The sequence below is a fragment of the Zosterops lateralis genome (assembly GCF_965231275.1).
Source record: "Zosterops lateralis genome assembly, chromosome: 6".
Taxonomy (NCBI): domain Eukaryota; kingdom Metazoa; phylum Chordata; class Aves; order Passeriformes; family Zosteropidae; genus Zosterops; species Zosterops lateralis.
This window is the reverse complement of record NC_139761.1, coordinates 51,006,191-51,025,736: the sequence shown is the minus strand read 5'-3', so window position 1 is coordinate 51,025,736 and position 19,546 is coordinate 51,006,191. Positions and strand designations below refer to the sequence as shown.

Sequence of the window (19,546 nt, the reverse complement as noted above, 5' to 3'; positions counted from 1 at the left end):
CTCCCGAGGGGCTGCCCGGGCTCAAACCGGGTTCTGCAGGTGAAGTGGAGGAGGAGGTGGGGGAGAGTAAGGACAGGAGAGATCTGGTCTCCTAAGCACCACTGTAAGGGGATTTTTCAGGGTTAACCAGACAGGTTCTAAGACAGCCCCAGGAAAAGCTCCAGGAAAACCTGTTACAAACCCTTTCACACCTGGACAGCGCTTTCCCCTGCAGAACAAACACCTGGGCCTCTCTTAGGAGGAGATTTGGGGCCAGGGACACAGGAACAGCACTGCAGGGCCTGCAGCCCCACAGGAGCTCTTCTGCCTTACATGAAGCATGACATGCCTGTGAAAAAAACACACTACATAATTTTAAAATTAAAAGAAGACCACAACAGCACAAAAGGCTTGTGGAGCAGCTCGTTGGAATGAGGAGAAATAAGAGGAATGGGACAAGCAGTGGTGACTCCAGGACACCCAGCATCCATACTGGGGACTCCATAAACTAGTGCCTAGGATGACATAGTGCTTTATGCAGGGGAACTCAGGAAGGAGGAATATGCCTGTCGGCTTTTCCACCTCCCTCACATTACCCTGCCAAGGTAAAGGTTGTGAAAGTTTGGCTTAACGATTTTGCCTGAAAAATAGGTATTTACATCCTTAAGAGCATCTGGCATATGTCTGTATTTCATCTTCCTTTCCAAGGATAATGCAGCTTCTAAAAACTCCCTCCAAGAGCCATTATGATTTTATGCTGCTCCTGATACAATAAACAACTTCATTCATCAGGCTCCAGGCATTTTGTGAAGAAGTCAGCATGGCAATTTACATCTTGCAGAGGGGAACCTGAAGCAGCACAGCTTCCCTTGCAGCAACCCAGAAACCCTGGGAGACACCCACACTGGCTCTGCAGCCTCCACACTGCAATGCCCTCATTCTTACACAGCCACAGGATGACCCAACTCTCTGGTAATCTTCTGCCTGGAAGTGTTTAGGAACCTGACCATGCCACCCATGGTAGTTTTAAAGTCCCAGTTTTCACAAGTGTAAGAAACTGGCACTGTGCTCATGAGAGCTTAACTTCTTCCTTCTTTTTAAGAGCTAGAAAATACTATATTTACTATATGATGTGTATGCTCTACTTGCTCTATAGAAAATACTATAATTACTAAAGCAGAGGAAGCCCACAGCAGCGTGGGTGCTGAGCTGTATTTTTTAGCAGCTCAGTCTCCCTCAAGGACCATATTGCTGAAAGGACAGTGTGCTGGTTTCATCCATCTGTACAGTGTGAACTGCTAAGGCAATCTCTTAGTAATTCATTAGCTCTTTTCATCCTTTACTCCTCTCTGAAATATGTCCTGATTTCCCACATGTACAGAAATGGTGGGACATAAAACATAAGACTGTGCCAATGGATGAGTGTAGTGGCCTTCTGTGAGGTACTGCTTTGTTAATCAATTAAAATAAAAAGCTGAAATATAAAAATAGCTCTGGCAATTTGGAACTTCCCTTGTGTTAAAGAAGGCACAAAGCAGCTCTGGACAATGATGCTCCAATCTCCACCATGTTTCTCTCCCCTGGGACACCAGCAGCCTCCCAGTGTTTCCCTCAGGCTGCAGTAGCTTGTGCCAGCCCTGAAGCCCCTGAGGAGCCAGCTGGCAGTGCCACTCTTTGGGAAATTCCAGTCCCCATCTGCTGGGGATTTTTATATTGCATTCATCCCTCTGCACTGGCATCCTCCTATCTGTGAAAGAAGTTCTGAGCTTTACCAACTGAAATTCAGGTTCAACAAAACCACAACAGTTGGAGTTTTCTTCCAATTTATGCTGCAGGACCAATGGCATCGGTGTCAGTAAATGTGTTTTAAATCCTTGCCCTGGACCTACATGTGCTGTTCCCACTCCTGTTCCTCCATGGTTCCTGCTGGCTTCAGCATTCAGAAGGAAACTGTTGATGCCTTGTTTGGCTGTGTCCTCAAACACCATATTGACATTCCCAGATTTCTGCAGCTACCACTGACAGTGGATAAGTAGCCAGCCAGGCAGCCCTGTCCTGAACAAGGATTGACACTGACTGCCTTCTAATACAGAGATTTTAAACCACAGAATGGTTTGGGTTGGAATGGAAATCAAAGAGCATCTCATTCCAACCCCCTGCCCCAGGCAGTGACACCTCCCACTAGACCAGGTTGCTCAAGGCCAGCCTAGCTTTGAACATTTCCAGGGAAGAAGCATCCACAACTTCCCTGGGCAACCTGTTCCAGTGCCTCAACACCCTCACAGTAAAAACTTTCTTCCATAAGGCATTTTGATAGAGAAGGAATTCACTACCAGGAGCATTTAAAAAGGCTCCTCAGGCTTTTTTAATGCTCCTGGTAAAGCTTACAAAATACATTATCATTGTTTAAATGTCACGAGAAATTTGGATTACTTTAGGTAAACGGAACATGAAAATATCAATAAGTGAATTTGAAATCCAGAGGCAAGCCACATGCATCAGGCTGTCCCCTCTACTGGAAAGTGGGAACTTTGTCACCTCAGTGTAGTGACACAAGCCAAAAATGAGATGGTGACCACATTTCAAAGAGCAAAAAACCCTGTCACTTTCAGTAGAGCAGGTAAAAAAGCACCAATAGATTTCCTTGCAGCCGTCAGCCCTTTCACATCTCAGGTTTGTGATAAACAGTGACAGATTTCACCCTGAACACAGCAGTTACATTGTCCAGGTTTTTAATGTTGCTCTCAAATGAATAATGTAATTGCCAGATATGGAAAAAAGGTCACTTGATCCTGCTCAGGCTGACAAGAGTTTTGAGTTATGAAATCTTTCACTAAACCATAAACCCACAATAGAGGACTGCTCTTGTGCAGGGCATTACTTCAGAGGATCCATGTATGGATATTAAAGTGGCAGAATCTTCTGGCAGGTGACCAGTTGGAAATGAAACTGCAAAAGCCTTGTAATGTATTTATTCCTCATTCATAGGCATGAATAATTAAAGACCAAAGACCTGTGTCCTTCTGCACACAAGGTACAATAACTGTTTCATGGTTCACTTAAAACATCTGAGCCTGAGCTGCAAGGCTTCACCATTTGTCTCCCTGACATCCCACTCAACAAGCTCCTCCTTGCCCAGAAACAAGCAACTTCTCCATTCAAAAATATAAGAGGTATCTGATTAACCCCTTAAAACACATGTGCTGCACAAGCCACAGCTCCTGTTCTTTTTTCATGATCTCTGATGAACTGGAGCCAGCAATGCAAGCCTGGCATGCCCTGGGCAGCCACCACAGCCCAATGCAACCTTCTGACATGCTGAGCGCAAACCTGACCCCCAGGTAAGTCACAGAGCTCTGCTGGAGTTCAAAGCTGCTTTAAAGAAAACTTCTGATCTTAAAAAGCTCTTTGCCTTTATCCTTGTAAAATTCCATGGACCTGTTCCTCCAGCAGACAGATGCCCAAGCTCACCAGCTGGTTGTCTCCAACATTGCAAACATGTTATGGGTGCACTGAGTTGTCTCCTACAGGTCACTGGCAAAATGTTCAAGATGCCAGGTGAGATCCCTGCAGCATTTCTTGTCACCAGACTCTACCTGGAGGTCAGCCTGTCACACACTGAGCACCACCACTCCTTCTGAGCCCGATCCATCAGTGCTTTACCCAGCCCACAACACCCTGAACCTTGACATCAAAACAGGGTGGGAAACAGTGTTGAAAGGCTTGCTGAGTTGAGGCAAAAACATACACTGCTCTCTCTTCATCCATAAATTCAGTCACTTTATCATACAGGGCAATCCTGGTGGTCAGGTGTGACTGACTCCAGTAAATCCATACATTTACACAAACCATTCCCAACCACTTCTCTTTTATGTGCCCAGGAACATGGTCCTGGAGGACTCACTGTGGCTTTCCACACACAGAGGCAAGGATGACTCCCTGAAGTTCCCTACATTGTTCCCAGGCCTTGCTTGAAGAGGGGAAGCAACACTTGCTTTCCTCTAGGAATTTCCCTGCTCTCCAGGAAAGATGGTCATGAAAGATGTCCCAGCAGCCTTGTGAGGGCACCAGCAGGTTCTCTCTCCATCTAGGATGGGCTCCACCAGGACCTGTGAATTTGTGTGGGCTGAGCCCTCCAAAGTAACCCTTGCCTTGATCCTTACCCACTGCTCCTGCCTCTTCTCCTCATTCTGCCTCCTCACAGGGACCTTGGAAATCAGGTTGGTCAAGAGGCAATGGAGGCTCTGGGTACTGTGTCTACTGTCACTAAATCATCCAGCAACATCTGCCCATTCTCCTTGTCCAGCACCTAACTCCTGAGAAACAAACAAACAAACGGAGAGGAATGGTCTGGAACAGTCTGAGGAATATGTCACATTCAGTCTTAACAAAATGAAGCAGTCATATAGGAGTTCTGAGAGATTGTTCTGGTGCTACAAATGGAAACAGGTGTGTATTTTATATTTCCACTCCAGAACCCTTCAAGGACCTTCACTCCAAGTAGTACTGCTGGAAAGAAGTCATCACAAAGCAGCTCCTGGCAGCAATGGAACAGCCCAAACCTTAGAACCCAGCAGTGACAGCTGCCTTCCCAGATATCCTACAAACCCAACAAAATTTGGTATCAGTAATCATCATGGAGGTATTATTTAGCTGAACATGAAGTGTTTATACATAACTTTCTGATTGCAAATTTTATTTTGTTTATTGCTATTATTGCTACTAATGATACACAAATATCACTCATTTTTGCTTTGTCTCTGATTCCTGACACAGCTGGCAACTATAAAAGTTGTCAAACTCTGAGGAAATTAATAATTTGTACAATGTTTTAATTAACATGCATTGAATGCTTTAGACTTGCAAGCATCCTTCCTGCTTCTCATATCTATTTCTTCAGAACCACTATTTATAAACCACTGGTTTTTTTCCCTCAGCTACTGACTATCCGGATTTTACAGAATCCATGAAAATAATTACTCTAAAACAGCCCTGACACACAGTCCTGTTTAACTACAGACCAACAGCTTTGTTATAGTTCTTGCTGTTCATTCCTGCCGTGCCTGCAAGAGCAGGCACTTTTAACTCTGTACAGGGATCCTGGGGAAAGCAGCAGCACGTAGGGCTGCCCCTGGTGCCATCTCGTGGTGGTCTGCAGGAGATCCCGGGGCATTCAGAGCAGTAATTGTGTTCCACTGCTCTCCACTTCAGTCAAACTGATGTGAAAACTGGGTATAGCACACCCTAATCCACGCCTTGGATCAGGAGATAGGGAATGATGAGGTTTAATCACTGTCTCTGAGGTTTAATCACTGTCTCTACTTGTATTTCTGGTGTTTGCACTTTGCTTGCTGATTTTTCCCTCTACAATACTTTAATGTCAGAAACATTTTTTTAAAAAAATGTAGTAATTTAAGAAGTGCTGAAGTCACTACAAATAAGTAAGAGTCTCTCAAACCCTTAATAACTGAAGTCTTAAAAGTCTAGAATAGCAAGGAAAACCAGAAAAGTCTAGAACAGAAAGCAAGCCCAGCACATATTCACAGTGTTGTTCCTGAGTATTAAGTTTTCCTTGTGGTTTAATCCCTTGCCTTTTCCACATGTGTGGTTTCTCATTTAAGGCTCTTTATCTTCCCATCTAAACGCTGCTCTAACTGCCACCCATCCTCATTTCTGCCCCTGACACCTGATACAAGTGTTCCCATGGTCAGAGCTCTACAAGAATATTTAGGTATCAAGAATTTTCCAAAGTTTTCTGGCCTTCCAACACGTGTTCACAATGTTTGGATTAAGAGCTCTACTTACCACCATGTAAAACCCGAAATTCACTTCAAGCTTGCAATTTTAACTTGACTTTACAACAGGCTCAGGTAAGAAGGCAGAAAAAGCCACACTTACAAAGTGATGAGCAGTGCCTTTACCATCCAGGATGCTCGGAGCAAGAGCCCATCTTGACGGTTTTAAAGCCTTTGTGCTTCGGCAGACTGCTGCCCTGCTGTGGGTCAGTGCAGTAACAAAGGAAACACTTCCATGCCCTCCTAGTTCCAGCTTGGATGTTTTCCTAAATTCTGTCTGAGTGTTTCTTTTATCATGGTTTTAGTACATGAGGGTAACCAACTTCAAAATCTATGCCTAAATCAAATGCAAATGCATTCTGCTCAGCCTGACCCTTTCCCAGCAATGAACTTCTAAAGAGTAAGTGCAGATAATTTTTGGCAGTGCTGGGCTTGTGGTGACTAACTTCAAAAGTCTCCTGTTTGCAGTAAGTTCATCAAAGTCTTGTAACAAGACGTGGCAAGGCCAGTCAGTGACTACAGTACACCATGGGTGAAACCTTGTCACATAAATGATGTCAGAAGAATGCTAGCCAATATTTTTGTTTGAATCCAGACTTGAACTTTATCAATGATGACTAACCACAAGGCCATGCATTAAAGTCAGAGTTTCCCTTGGCATTAGTGGGAGTTAACACCTCCTAAATATATTTTGCTTTATTAACCCCTTTCACAATAGCTCAGTTCATGCTCCCAGGCATAAAAACACTTTTTTGCCTATGAGCACATCAACCCCACTCCTCATCCAGTAGAGCAGCAGGCTCAGCAGTGTGAGATGCCAGAAAGAGGAGTTATTTTGTGCTTTGAAACACAAATTCAGACCCTACCCCACGCTCCAGGAAGAACAGGAGATAATCTCTGGGTACATTTTAAGCACTCTAGATTCCTGAACTGCCAAGTTTAATACACATTTACGGATGTGGCCCTGAACTGAAGTAACTAAAAATGTAAGTGACAAATATTAAAGCATTTCTTCTGCCAAGAAAAGTTTTAAGAATCTCTCTTGGACTGACAGCTAAACTCTATCCTACAGCAAGGTGGCAATGTTGTAAATTCACAATCAATCCAAGGCACATGTATCAGGGCTACTACTTTTAAAAAGACTGACAAGGTCCCTATTATGTTTTTTCCAAGCACCAACACCAGGGCCAGAAGGATCATTTTTCACCATTACTTTCAGCTACAACAATCAGAAAAGCAAATCACTGAAACACCTCCCGCTGTTCTGAACTCACAACCACCTAGATCACCATTACAGGCCAAAAAGCCCTATGACTTTTCTAAACTCTTACTTCATGTCTGAAGAGCAGGATCCAAATGCCTACATTTAACATCTCCTTAAAGTGCCACAGGTTTGAAAAGAGATGACACAGATTTCTCTGCATGTTCTCTCCAACAGAAGCCTTAAAAAGCACATGCACATGTCTTAGTTAATAAACTTTGCACAGCAGCTGCTGGTGGTCCCAGGGTTGTTTATTTTGTAAGGTTCTCCATGTTTACAATGTGGCTTAGCAGGTGTAGGTTTCTTAGCATGAACCTCCTCAAAGTTATCCATCTCTCCACGTGGAGCTCTACCACCTTCTCTATCAGTTATGAGGAGCTCCATGTTAAACAAAACTTATTTGTGTAACACTCTAATATTTAAAGCCATTCTACCATGAGTGAAAGGTTAAAAAAAAAAAAGGAAAATAATTATAAAAGCTAAAGATATGTTCACTTCACAACTTCAGTCTCAGCACACATGCTGTAATCTGTTGTCTTAATTCATTCTAATGCCACATATTTAGTGATTTAACTCCAGAGAGCTTTACATAGTTAAGAAAATACGTGGTGTTTGCTACAGGCTGTAATTTCTTACATTTGACTCAAAAAAATGCAATGCATCTCCCAAATGTGTTTCCACTGTAACTTCTTGTTTGGATCTTCCACACACTCCTCCTAAGTAGCCTTTCATCAACTAATAAATCCACTGGGGAGGGGAAGCTACACACTCTCTCAAAACTGCATTACACAAGCTCATCTAAATTACACTTAAGAACTTAAATTCCTCTGCAATGCCTGGCAGTAGCTTGAATTCAAGGTTTAATGCCTTGCTGCTGTAAAGATACCTGGAACTTGTTTCAGCCCTGTTCTCTCAGGAGACACTTCCAGATTTATGGCAGAGCACCTGACAGTGAGCATAGCCTGAAAACACAAGGATTGTTGGTTGGACCACTGACTACACACTTCAAGCCAAAGCAAACATCAGCTTTTGTCATCTGTCACGACTTAAGTTGAAATGTTGCTTGAAAATAAAGTTTCTTTACTTCCAAGCTTGAGGAAAATGCTGTTGCAGACATGTGTTGCTAGTCCCTAGCCAGGTTCCATCACTCCCTTCTCCCCCCTACCCCCCCAAAAAATGCAGGTTTTGGAAGAGATTCAGAAAGAGGCAGTGTGCTTACCCCCCGAAAATGGTTAGATCATCTTTAATTCTAGCACCTGAAGTTATACAAGGGTTTGCTTAATAATCAAGTTTCAAAGAACTGTTGGACACATTCAGTTAAGGTGACAACTGTGCAATACCACTCAGTATTTCAATATCAGGGACCATACTCTTGAATTGTTTAAACACAATCCACAGAACTCAAAATTAAACAACCATCCACAGTTTAACTAAACAATCAGTTAAAAGTCTTACAGTTTAATAATTCACATAATGGTCAGTCTTTAGTAAGGGATACTGAAATTCATTAAAACACAACACTAGATTTTACTCTATAGGTGTGGTGGGGAGGCACATAATTGGCCATTCTTGGGTATAACCGGGAGAGTAAGGAGAAATTTACCACAGTTTGGCAAATCCCACATTTTGTCAGTTAAAAGTGAACTGTGAGAATTAAATACTCATCTTTACATATACACAAGTTATGCTGTGAAAGCATATTTGCTTACAAACATATAAAAATACTTGTTAACTAGTTTGATAAGAAAATAATGTATAAAAGTATATAGCAAAAACATTTAATCATCTCTGACAATGGAAAGATCAAATTCGTTTTTATATCACATGAAACAAAAACAGCTACAATTTTAGTTTTCCTTAATCCCTTACCCAGAAATACAAAGGAAGACACAATTTGTTTTCAAACATAATGTGAAATTTCTTAATAAGCTGAAATGCCTCAATCCAGAATGAGCTCAGGTATTTGGCCATATCCTAATAGTAGTAGTAATCATCCTGTAGCTGTTCTGGATTCAAAAAATAAATACAGTAGAATGTTTTGGCCACCGAAATAAACTGCAGCATAAATGAGAGATGAAAAATTTTGCTGACAATGAAATTCAGTGTAGGTTTCTTAAGGCTAGCTGAATACTCAAGTCTAATTTAACTGAGGGCAGAAACAAAAAAAGAAAAAAAAAGCCAATCCACCCCTTTTTTAAAAAGTATTCTCTATACTCCAATATAGGTCTTTGTAATAGCTAATGAAATGTCAGAAGTAAAAATAAATTAATTCACAAGAGACAACTTATGCATGACTTCAACACCTCGTCCTACACGGTTTTGTTTCATCTCCTTTGCGAATAAAACTCCACAAGGTGCAAGCTCTGAAGGGAGAGAAGGAAGAAACTGTGGTATTAGAGAAGCAGCCTTAGTGTTTTGGTTTGAAGTCTGCCCCAGGATGACCGAGTCTTCTTCAAGAACTATTCTGCCAGCTTCTTGGACTAAGGCTATTCTGGTGACCACTTTTTAGGACATGCACATATAAGGCTAGACCAATACCAGAAGTGATGTAAAAATGATGGAAAGAAAAAAAATGATCTGGCAGTTGATAGCTTGGTTCTTGGGATTCTCAGAAAATAACACAATGGCAGCCTTTCTTGTCTTTTTCTTTCCGTGTTGGCTCTGGTGAAGGAGGGCACTCTTGTTCCTGAAATTTCCTGGAAATAGGAATTTCAGATTAAATTCACAGAATAATTTTCAGGTAAATAAACATAACTACTGTATTCAACACTTTCTTTTTATAATTTCATAGGGAATGCACTTCCTTTTTACATTCAAATTATTGATAAAATAAGTGATAGTTTTTGAGTTCACTTTTTGGGGTTTTTTTTAAGAAACAATTTTTAACAGAAGGCCAGTCTCAGATGTAGTTTATCACATTTACTGACTGTGTGATCAATAAAATCTGAAAGATTAAGGCAGCAAAATTCTCTTTCAAATATATATTAAATTCATGTAAACCTTTTTCCTAATGCACCTGAGTATTTTATAATGGAGATCACTGGCTAAACCTTAGAGGTAACAGCAGGTAGAATCTCCCCAGCAATTTCCCACTGCATTTCAACACCTTTGCTGCAGCTACCCATTAATACATGGACAGGAATTATCTGGTCTCAATTAACATACCTTATAACTCTGACAAGTTCATGAAAAGCTTGGTCTACATTCAATCTGATTTTTGCTGAGGCTTCCATGTACATTACTTTAAGTTGCCGTGCCAGCTGCTGGCCTTCCTCTTGCGTCACCTGTAACAGACAGCAGTCACTGAGCTCAAGGGTTCTGCAAGCAGGTTTGTATCAGTACACACTGCATGTTAAGGATCCAGCTCCCTCAAACAATAATGGTTATTTGGACACAGCACAGTTTTCACCCTGTCCAGGTTATACAGCTGGGAAACGGACTTGTTTTAAAGGAATTTTCTGCAACAGACAAAGACTGACTTTACAAGAAATTCCCCTCTCCAGGTGCCTTCACTTCAGTTCTGCCTAAGACCAAGTCTTCCTTCACAGGCAGACAACAGTCCCTTGCTCCTCCTCAAAGCAAGTGCTTCAGTCAGCATCTGCTGGGTTACTAACAGAATCCTGAATATTATCACTAAATTCACCTTTGCCATGTCCCAGCTAAATCTAGAAGAACAAAAAAAACCAGACTACTATTAAAACAACTGCTGTTTAGCTTCTAAGTCTTTATAAAAGTCATTTTAAAAAGAAATCTATTAATAACACAGCAAAATATTAATACAGCCAGCTTTAAACATACTAGAGTTCTAAAAATCCATGAGGCCTTCAGGTAATCCAGAAATATTAAAGACACCTTGGCTACATAATGACTCCTTGAGGCAACAGTGGAAAAGGAGATGAACAGGAAACAATGAGCATCCTGAGAAGTTGGTACAAAATTTAAAGCGATGAGGCAGAAGACAGGAAGCCAGTGGACCATTCTAGGAAGGAGGAATAAGTCAGGCACAAGGCAAAAGCAAAGGAGAGCACAGGGTATTTTTGGATGAGGTGGAAAGCAGGGAGGTCAGGGAACAGAGGTCACCCTGAGTGGTGCAAAGCATGTGAGGCTCCAACGGGAAGGTCACCCACAGGGCCAGGGAGGAAAGGGCAGCTTTCAGTGATAAAAGGAAGTACAACAGATCTTGCCAAGACAATGCCTAATGGAAGAAATGTCAAAGATTACACTGCCTTCACAGAAAAACATTAAACCAGCACGTAGAGGACTGATAAAAGAACAAAAATAAGGAGGGTTTATTTTTAAATAAGTTTTGAAAAAGAACTCAGAATATTCATTAGATTAGGAAGCTACACAGAAATAGAAATAGATGGGAATAGAAAAGTAGTGGCAGCATTCACCACAGTGCATTAAGTACCTCTCAGCTTGCAAAATAGTTTCTTAACAGCTGCACAGTGGTTTAAGAGCCTTCATGCATGGCATCTCCACATGTTTGATTCCTCTGTCCTTAGCATCCCACTGGTACTACATCCACATACCTCCTGCTGAAATCAGGGCTGCTCCCACTGAACCCTCATGATGCTCTACAAAATGCTCCCAGCACCCTGTGCCATTAGCTGGAATAATTCAGGATGCATCTGCTGATCTCACACACTCACAGCAACTCTGCATTCATTTCAGTGTTATCATCACCAGCTGAAGCCAAAAAAGAAACCCTCTGAACCAAGTCAACCCCAAATCAACTACTGGAGCTGCCTTTTTAACTGCAGGGCACATAAGAACTGGAAGCCTTCAATCCTCTACTGCTGTTTGAAAACTGAATAATAATGAAGACTCCCACTCCCCTAGCTAGAACAATTCCACTTCAACCCTCCACTCTGACCTCAGATGTTGAAATATTCCAATTGCAAAGCTTATGAAGGCTGCACTTGGACAAATATTTATAGCTGTTTTCTGGCACATGAACGACTGTAGAATCTCTTGAAGTTTGCACCAGAACCTTCTGTACATCTCTACCTCAGACTAATAAGTTATAACAGTTCTAGCAAATCTAACTCCTTTTACTTTTCTTCATCCCTGCATAGTTTGTTGCAGCCAAAGAAAGTGAGAGGCTGAAGTTCAACAAAAATTAATAATCGACAAGAAATGTATAATTCTGAGAAACTGAACTCAATCTTTAAACACATGCTTAAAGAATTTCTTCACTATTGTACCTAAAGCACATTACATGTACAAGTCAAACCAACATTGTAATAAAGTTAGCTACATTTCCACAATATCCTGCATCTGAAACATTATGAATACACTAAAGTTCTTGTTGGATTTACTAGAATATCTGTAACTGTTAAATTCAAAAATAATTTTTGTCAGTCTTACGAGTATATAGTCAAGTTACTTGTGGTCAATTTTAGTAACCTCAAAGTCACTTTAAAAAAATACTTGGTTTGGAAACACAATGGAAACATGAACAGTGCCCAAGATGTAAATTAGAGGCCAGAACATACCAGTTCAATCTTCAAAGCTGAGGGAAATGCAAGTACAAACATAGAAATACTTGTAAATAAAAACATGAATTTTCATGTTTTTGTTGTCCCTTCTTGAGCATGACAACCCTGTAACATGACAGGTTTTCCAGGAACAGTGATGGGACAGCTTATTAAACATCACCACCAAAATAAAAAATAAATCCTTTTTCTTCAAAGAAGACTGGATGTTATTTTGACAGAACTAAAGAGAACCACAGATTGATGGTAGTGACTGTGTGTACATCTGTGTGTTGGTTCCACAGTTTTGGTGAGCTTAAGGCTGAATAGGAATGAGAATCACTCAGAATGCTCATCCTTTTTGTTACAGGATATTTTACTGTTTGTTTCTGAATATCACTCATTTGTGCTGTTCAGAGTTAGTAAAAGTTTCTCAAATGAAAACTCATTACAGAAGATGTGAGCCAGTCAAACATGGAAAAGCTTATTACCCACCTCCCTAAGTTAATATTCTTCTTCTGAAGCAGCTCCCATTTGAGTATCTGCACAATAATCCTGTGAACATATGTCCTTCTCTCTTTGCTATTCTCTCTGATACCTGTCAGAAGTACATTAATTTCTGAAGCTTCCAAGCTTTCCTCCACCTAATGAAACTCTACACAGCTGCCTAACCTAACACTGCATCTCTGTTTTGCCTGGACACTTACACAAGACTAGGGGACATATCAGAGAGGTAATAATTAAATGTTTCCTCAAGTTTGAGAGCAATCCATTTCTACCACTCAGTGGTCACCCTACAGTGCTCCCAGCACAAAAGCACTGCCCACTTCTGCCAAGAGTTCATCCCAATTTTCCTGCAGGGATAGTTCACTATCCCTTAATTCCAGCTTCTCCACACTCTCCTATCAAAGGTCATTTTGGCACATGCAAACTGTGGCTGTAAGCACTGACACATATTCAGACTGGCTCACTGTATTTAGACATCACATCAGATACCCAACTGCCCATTCTCTATGAAGCCCAAAATCACACAAGCCATGGTAGGACCAGAAGGTGCAATCTGTCTGTGGGCACAGAGGTGTCCCTGGACATAGTCCCAGTATCTACCACTGCAAGAAGTTATTGTCATACTTTCATACAATAAAGTGATAGTTAAGATTTAAGTCACATGGACTTCTCTTTAAAACCTTGCTTTATTGAAAGGTAACTGGCAGCAGAGATGATCTCAGCACTAGGTCATAGGTGTTAGTTCAGTCATGATGCAAAAGCAAGAACCAGGATTTAATGAAACCCAAGCACTTTCCTGTTGCAACTTGGATTTTCCTTGAAACCCTGCCATCTGGGGAATGATCAGACTTGACCCAGTGTAAGCTAGCAGTTATCTACAGAAAGTCATACATATCCTGCACTGACAAGTCTACTCCTCCATCTCTAGTGGTTATTATTAAAACATCTGGTGCTCTATTGAATTATCTTACAGTAGAAACATCCAGTGTTGAGTTCTAAGGAATTAACCCATTGAATAGAAAGACTCCTACACAGCATTTACTTTAGGAAAGAGCAGTGAGACATGGTGCTCCAATTCTAGTTTCAGAGTCAGTGATTTGTGACTGGGGAATTTGGAAACACTGGTAGCTTCATTTCTTATCATACATTCTAAAGATTAATGCTTGCTCTAAAAACTCATTTTTCTTTGTCAACGTAACCTGTGGATATTGAGAGACAAAAATCACAAGAAAGCTGCTTAACTCTGTTTATCTATAGAGTTCTTACCATGAAAAATTGCTATTTCAAACTCACTCTTTCACGTCCCTCCCAAAACCACCTGTGAGTTGGTCTCTGGTACATAAGAGCCCCACTAATTCATACCACACCTTTGGTGAGCCCCAGCAATTCATCAGGATCATACCATTGTTTGTGCACTTCTGCTGTACAACCCAGTTCATGTATTTCCTGAGAAACAGTTGCCACCACACAAGGATGATTAGTTATGCATCATTAGCCTCCAGATTTATGGTGTCACAATGATAGTACTCTGTACTCTGTTCAACCTCTACACACATTTACTTGGATAGAGGTGTGGCCAGACCCTTGAGACATCCAGAACTCTTCCAAATGTTTAACTCTTTTGGCTTCTGGGAAAATTTGTTGAATACTATTTGCTGATCCAAACACACACTAAATTACTTTCTTTAGCTTAGTTTAAGTCTCTCAGAGATTACATGTGTTTCTCTGGTCTGCCTCCTGCCTTTTGGAAAAAAACAGGCAGATGCCCATTACAAGTATTTTTGCTCTAAAAGCTGATACCCAGCTTCCTGACTTTCTAAAAATGTTATATTAATTCTGAAGCTGAAAAATGTTCAGCTGGGATTAAACAAGAGAGGGAGAACCAGGTAAATAAAAGATACATGTGACACTAGCAGGTTTTTGGTGGTGCCCAATGAGGCCTGATACATCAGCAGGCAAAGTGTAAAAATGCAGAGGACTTGCCCTTATCATGCTTCTGCCCAGAGGTTACAGCCTGGGGATAACCCACACTTCCCACTCACTCAGCACTCCCAGCCAAGGGGAGGGAGGACTCTGTCCTTTGACCCCACACCTCCCATTGCAGCTGCCTGCTCAAGAAACCTGTAGCCAAAGCAGGATGACATTGCTTGTCAGGCTGAAGATTTTCCTCTCTTTTGGACTAGCTGGTTTAGCTGGTGGCAGGGCTAGTTGACAAGTTTTCATCCAGATGAACAAACTGATGCCCCTCAGTGACTGGATGGCTGTACTGAGAGCTCCTATGGTGGAGCAGAAACAAGTCCCCTGTTTAACACCCAGCTGATAACATCTCCCTGCTTGCGGCTGCCAAAAGGCAAGGTCTCACTGGCTTCCCCCACCCCAGCTCCTCCCTGCTCTGCTCCAAGCCACAGTCCCACCCCTTCCCATGCTTCCAGCACTGGCACTTGAATCTTTCTGCAAGCTGATTTAGCTCACACAGGTCCCAGGAAGCCATTCCTGCTCCTCCCCATCCAGAGAGATGATTCAACTCCAAAAGTGCTTCAAGTGAGATCTGGGGAAGAGTAGGAATGTGAAGTCAAGAGGGAGGGGAGCATCTCCCTTGTGGGGAACAACTATGTCAGCTCAGCATCCCTAAACCATTCCTTCACACTGACTGAAGGCCAATTGAAACACATGGTGGGGAAGGGAAGAGTTAAGAACATGCAGCAGCTATTTAAGCAAACCCAGAAGAGTTTTCTCAGCTACATCTGCCTAAGCCCCAGCTTATGGTGGGAGTGACAAGTCCACCAACTGGTATATAAATGGTGAGAGCACCAAAAAGTTATGCCCATCAGCATCTAATCAATTAAGGCAATCCATATAGCCATAAAAAGCAAAAGGAAATTTTGGAGACATATATTGATACAAGCAGCAAAATTGCAAAGTTAGGCAACCTAGAAAAAGTTGCTTTAAGTCTGAATGTGTTCCAGCCCATCTCCACCTGAAAAAGCAGCTTGGAATAGGGCAGAGGGACCAGCAGAACAGCGGACAGGCACCTCTCTGCCTTTAAAGGAGAAACAGAGGCAGTGTAATAACATTAGGAGGGTGGAGGAGAGAGGACAAAGTTCACAGCTGTTTCTAGAAATGGATGTACAGGATTACCAACCACAATTGCAGGTATCCTGAGAGCTGGGGCTGACAGCAATGATTTTATTTCCCTCCCAAAGCATCTGGGTATTTGTCCTTCAGTAGTTACAATTAGCAGAATAATTCAGTTTCACCTCCATAATTTCCTTGCCAATATTTGTGCAGAAGATAAAGTACACATGTTCCGGGACCTGCAAGGTTAAATCTAGGAATTTTGATGGGGGCATGATGGTAACTGAAGAATGAGAGTTTTGCTTCTGTCTCAGGGACAGGCTGTTCTGTGAATGTGTAAGTACTGAAAGTTACTTCAGAGGAATTTGTGAGCTACCTCTGTGAAAACTTCTTTCAAGGCAGCATCCCTCAGCACAGCTTTTAATTTTCTCATGATCTTTCTACACCGCTTCAGGATGAAGAGGCTGTGACAGTCAAGGGATCATATTCAACAGGAACTTTTTTTGTACTGTAAGTGTAATTCAACATTGCACAAACTAACTCACTGAGCTCTTTAAGCTATGTTTTTTCTTGTGAAACTCTTAAAACAATTACAGCAATTTTAGTAATATTTATTCTCAGAAAATCATGTGTTTGCCACCAAGCTTTAGATGTCATCTTACTGTCTCATGAGCCAATATTAAGCTTCTCAAATTAGCTGCTGAAGAAAATACAAGTTTGACATCTGTTCCTTTCCTGCTGCTATAATAAGATTTTCATTTCAGCTCAAATTCGTTTGATTCATTAAAAATCAACAGCAACTATGAAAAACCCATCTGAAAGTCCTTTAAATCATTCTAAACTAAATATTTTAAGTTGTCTTGTGACTAGCAGTGAGGTTGAAAACTTTAAAGTACATAAATATAACAGAAATTGTGCTGCTGTACTTCCAGCTTTTAAAGCTTTATGTCAGTTATGCAGAAGATGAGTGGCCAAAGAGAAAACCGTGAATAGCTATTAATTTATACATACGAGCAGTGAAAGGTAAAAGCAAGAGCACTGAAGACTAAGGATCGTTGGAGTCAGTGTTGGAATGCGCTCTGCTGGCACAGTGCAGTGGTGAGTAACAGAACTGAGGAATTAGACACGTTCATGCTTGAGTAATCAAGTCATGACAGAAGGCTCTCAGCTCTGTGAATAGACTTGGTCTCAACATAACCCCACTGAGTCAGGCAGGAGATGTGCCGGGTATGGAATGCCATCGCGCTTTTAAGGTTCTTCAAGTACAAAAACTGAGTGGAATTTTTTGCATTGGAATTTGTTTGTATGATTGACTTTTTTCATTTGCTTTTTTCCATTCTGGGAAGAAATTGAGGTTTGGGGGGGGGAACAGAATTTTCTGGAAGAAAGTGAGCAGTAACCAAGAGCAAATGAATTACCTGTCTTTGGTGGTCCAGATCTGCTTTATTACCGACGAGAATCATCGGAAACTCATCGCGATCTTTCACTCTAAGAATCTGTCGCTGAAACTTATAGATTTCTTCAAAGCTGTGAAAGAACACAAGTAGATCATCAGTGCACTAATTCACAGATTCTCAGGTTCTGAAAAAGTTCAGAAATGATGAATCACCTATTGGGACTTGCCCTGCCATGACACACAAGCACAGACAGCTGCAGGCACTCCAGAGTCACAGCATGACCAGTTAGAGAACCATTCAACACTCAAACTAAAAAAATCCCCAAGTGAGCACTTGTCCTCTGCACTGGGCTGAGGTGGGGCTGCAGGGTGAACAAAACACTGACTGTGTCTTAATCCACAGGGAACCAGGGCCAATGTGTTGCAGAGAATCAAGCAACCACAGTCTAATTCACAAATACTGACTCCGGAGTTCTACTCCATCTAGACTACTCAAACTACAGCATAGAGACCCTGGTGATCAATATTTCAGCTGGAAACCTTCAGAGCTACTTCTAAGCATTTTGGGGGAAGCTATCAAAGCTGGAAAGTTCTGTTTCATCAAGGACAGAAAAATGGCAGGGCTAAATGATCAGAAAGCTTTCTAGTTGCCAACTAACTTATACCAGGTACTGATGCTGTTCAAGCATAAGGAATATTCCGGCAGTGTTTAAGGAAAGGTGAGCAGAGAAAAAACTTCTTCCAAGATAGTATACTAAACAAGCTAATTCTGGCATAAGCAAGGAATTGGGGAGAATGAATAAATAAATCACTGCTTTCAAGTAAACACTGTTAAAGGTACATCACTACATAAGGACCTTCAGCACAGACATTTGCAGACAATCACATACCTTTTGTAGCCTTCCAGACATAGTCTGAAGGCATTTACACTTAATTTTGCCAGCTAAAATTTAAAAGCAAAATGATCATCAGTAAAAAAATGTCACATTAAAAAGAATGAGATAGCCAGACACCTCATGCAAAGGTGCACTAGAAGGGATGTATGTCCCCAAGCACAGCTCTCCATGGGCTTCTAAGAAGATGTTTCATCTCCATTCAGCAGCCACTCAGTCAATGCATAGGAGCAAGCAGAGGGACCTCTGCCTGCAAAAGAGTGCAGAGGTGTATATCCTAAATCCACTCAGAAACCCAGAGCCAGCTACTTGATGCTGCACATGGCAAAGGAATATTCCTAAGGACTGAATGAACACCAGCCACTCCCAGGAAAATGGTATTCTGTACTGCAATAAAGTTCTTGAATAGAACTTTCTCTTTTGTGTATGCTTTAAAGTCATCTATTGAAACAAACAGACACTTTCACAAAGTGATTGGTTCAAAATTGGTCCTCTTCATTGCTGAAAGAGCATCACACCTTGAACCTAAGAGTGAACACACACTTAGTGTTTTATTTGATGTTATTTCAGTTAAGGATAAGGTACAATTTAAGAATAATTAAAACTTGTTTGCTTTAATAACTTGACCTCAAGCTTACCTTCCTCTATCTGTGACTGAGAAAACAAGTAGAAAACCTTCCCCTGTCCTCATGTACTGTTCACGCATGGCTCCAAATTCTTCTTGTCCTGCTGTATCCAGAACTGAACATAAGCAAAAATATGGATTACTACACTGCACGTTCTGATAGACTGAAAAAAAAAAATATTATTCCTGATAAAATATTTTGAGAGTCTCTCCTGTGCATAATAGCAAAGCAGAAACCACTTTTTGCAGATAATACTGGATATTTTTCTAATATTCCAAAGAAGTTCTTGCACTGACTGAACAATTCAAGACCTACCAAACACACTGAACAACAAAACACTTGAGGACTTCTGCTAACTCCTGACCATCTGAACCAGATGGAAAATGCCCAGAGACACATGGGGATGAGGACTGTCAGTTTATTCTTAAAGAAATCACCAACGTGCAAGAACTGAAATTTTTAAAGCAAAGCACTTATATTGCACTTGGGAGAGGCAGCACAGAGGTGTGTTTTTCATGCCACCATGGTAACTCCTGG

At 41.3% G+C, this 19,546-nt stretch overlaps 1 protein-coding gene across 1 annotated transcript in view; it reads right to left on the bottom strand.

Moving 5' to 3' along the window:
- Positions 1-7,265: 7,265 nt before the first annotated feature.
- The window catches only part of RRAS2 (RAS related 2), a 43,312-nt gene continuing 31,031 nt past the window's right edge, over positions 7,266-19,546 (bottom strand). Inside the window, exons 3-6 of the mRNA XM_083863534.1 lie at positions 19,022-19,124; positions 17,513-17,621; positions 10,201-10,319; positions 7,266-9,731 (exon numbers count right to left, since the gene is read on the bottom strand). Coding sequence (XP_083719660.1) covers positions 9,644-9,731; positions 10,201-10,319; positions 17,513-17,621; positions 19,022-19,124 — 419 coding nt within the window. The 3' untranslated portion in view covers positions 7,266-9,643. The remainder of the gene's footprint in view (positions 9,732-10,200; positions 10,320-17,512; positions 17,622-19,021; positions 19,125-19,546) is intronic.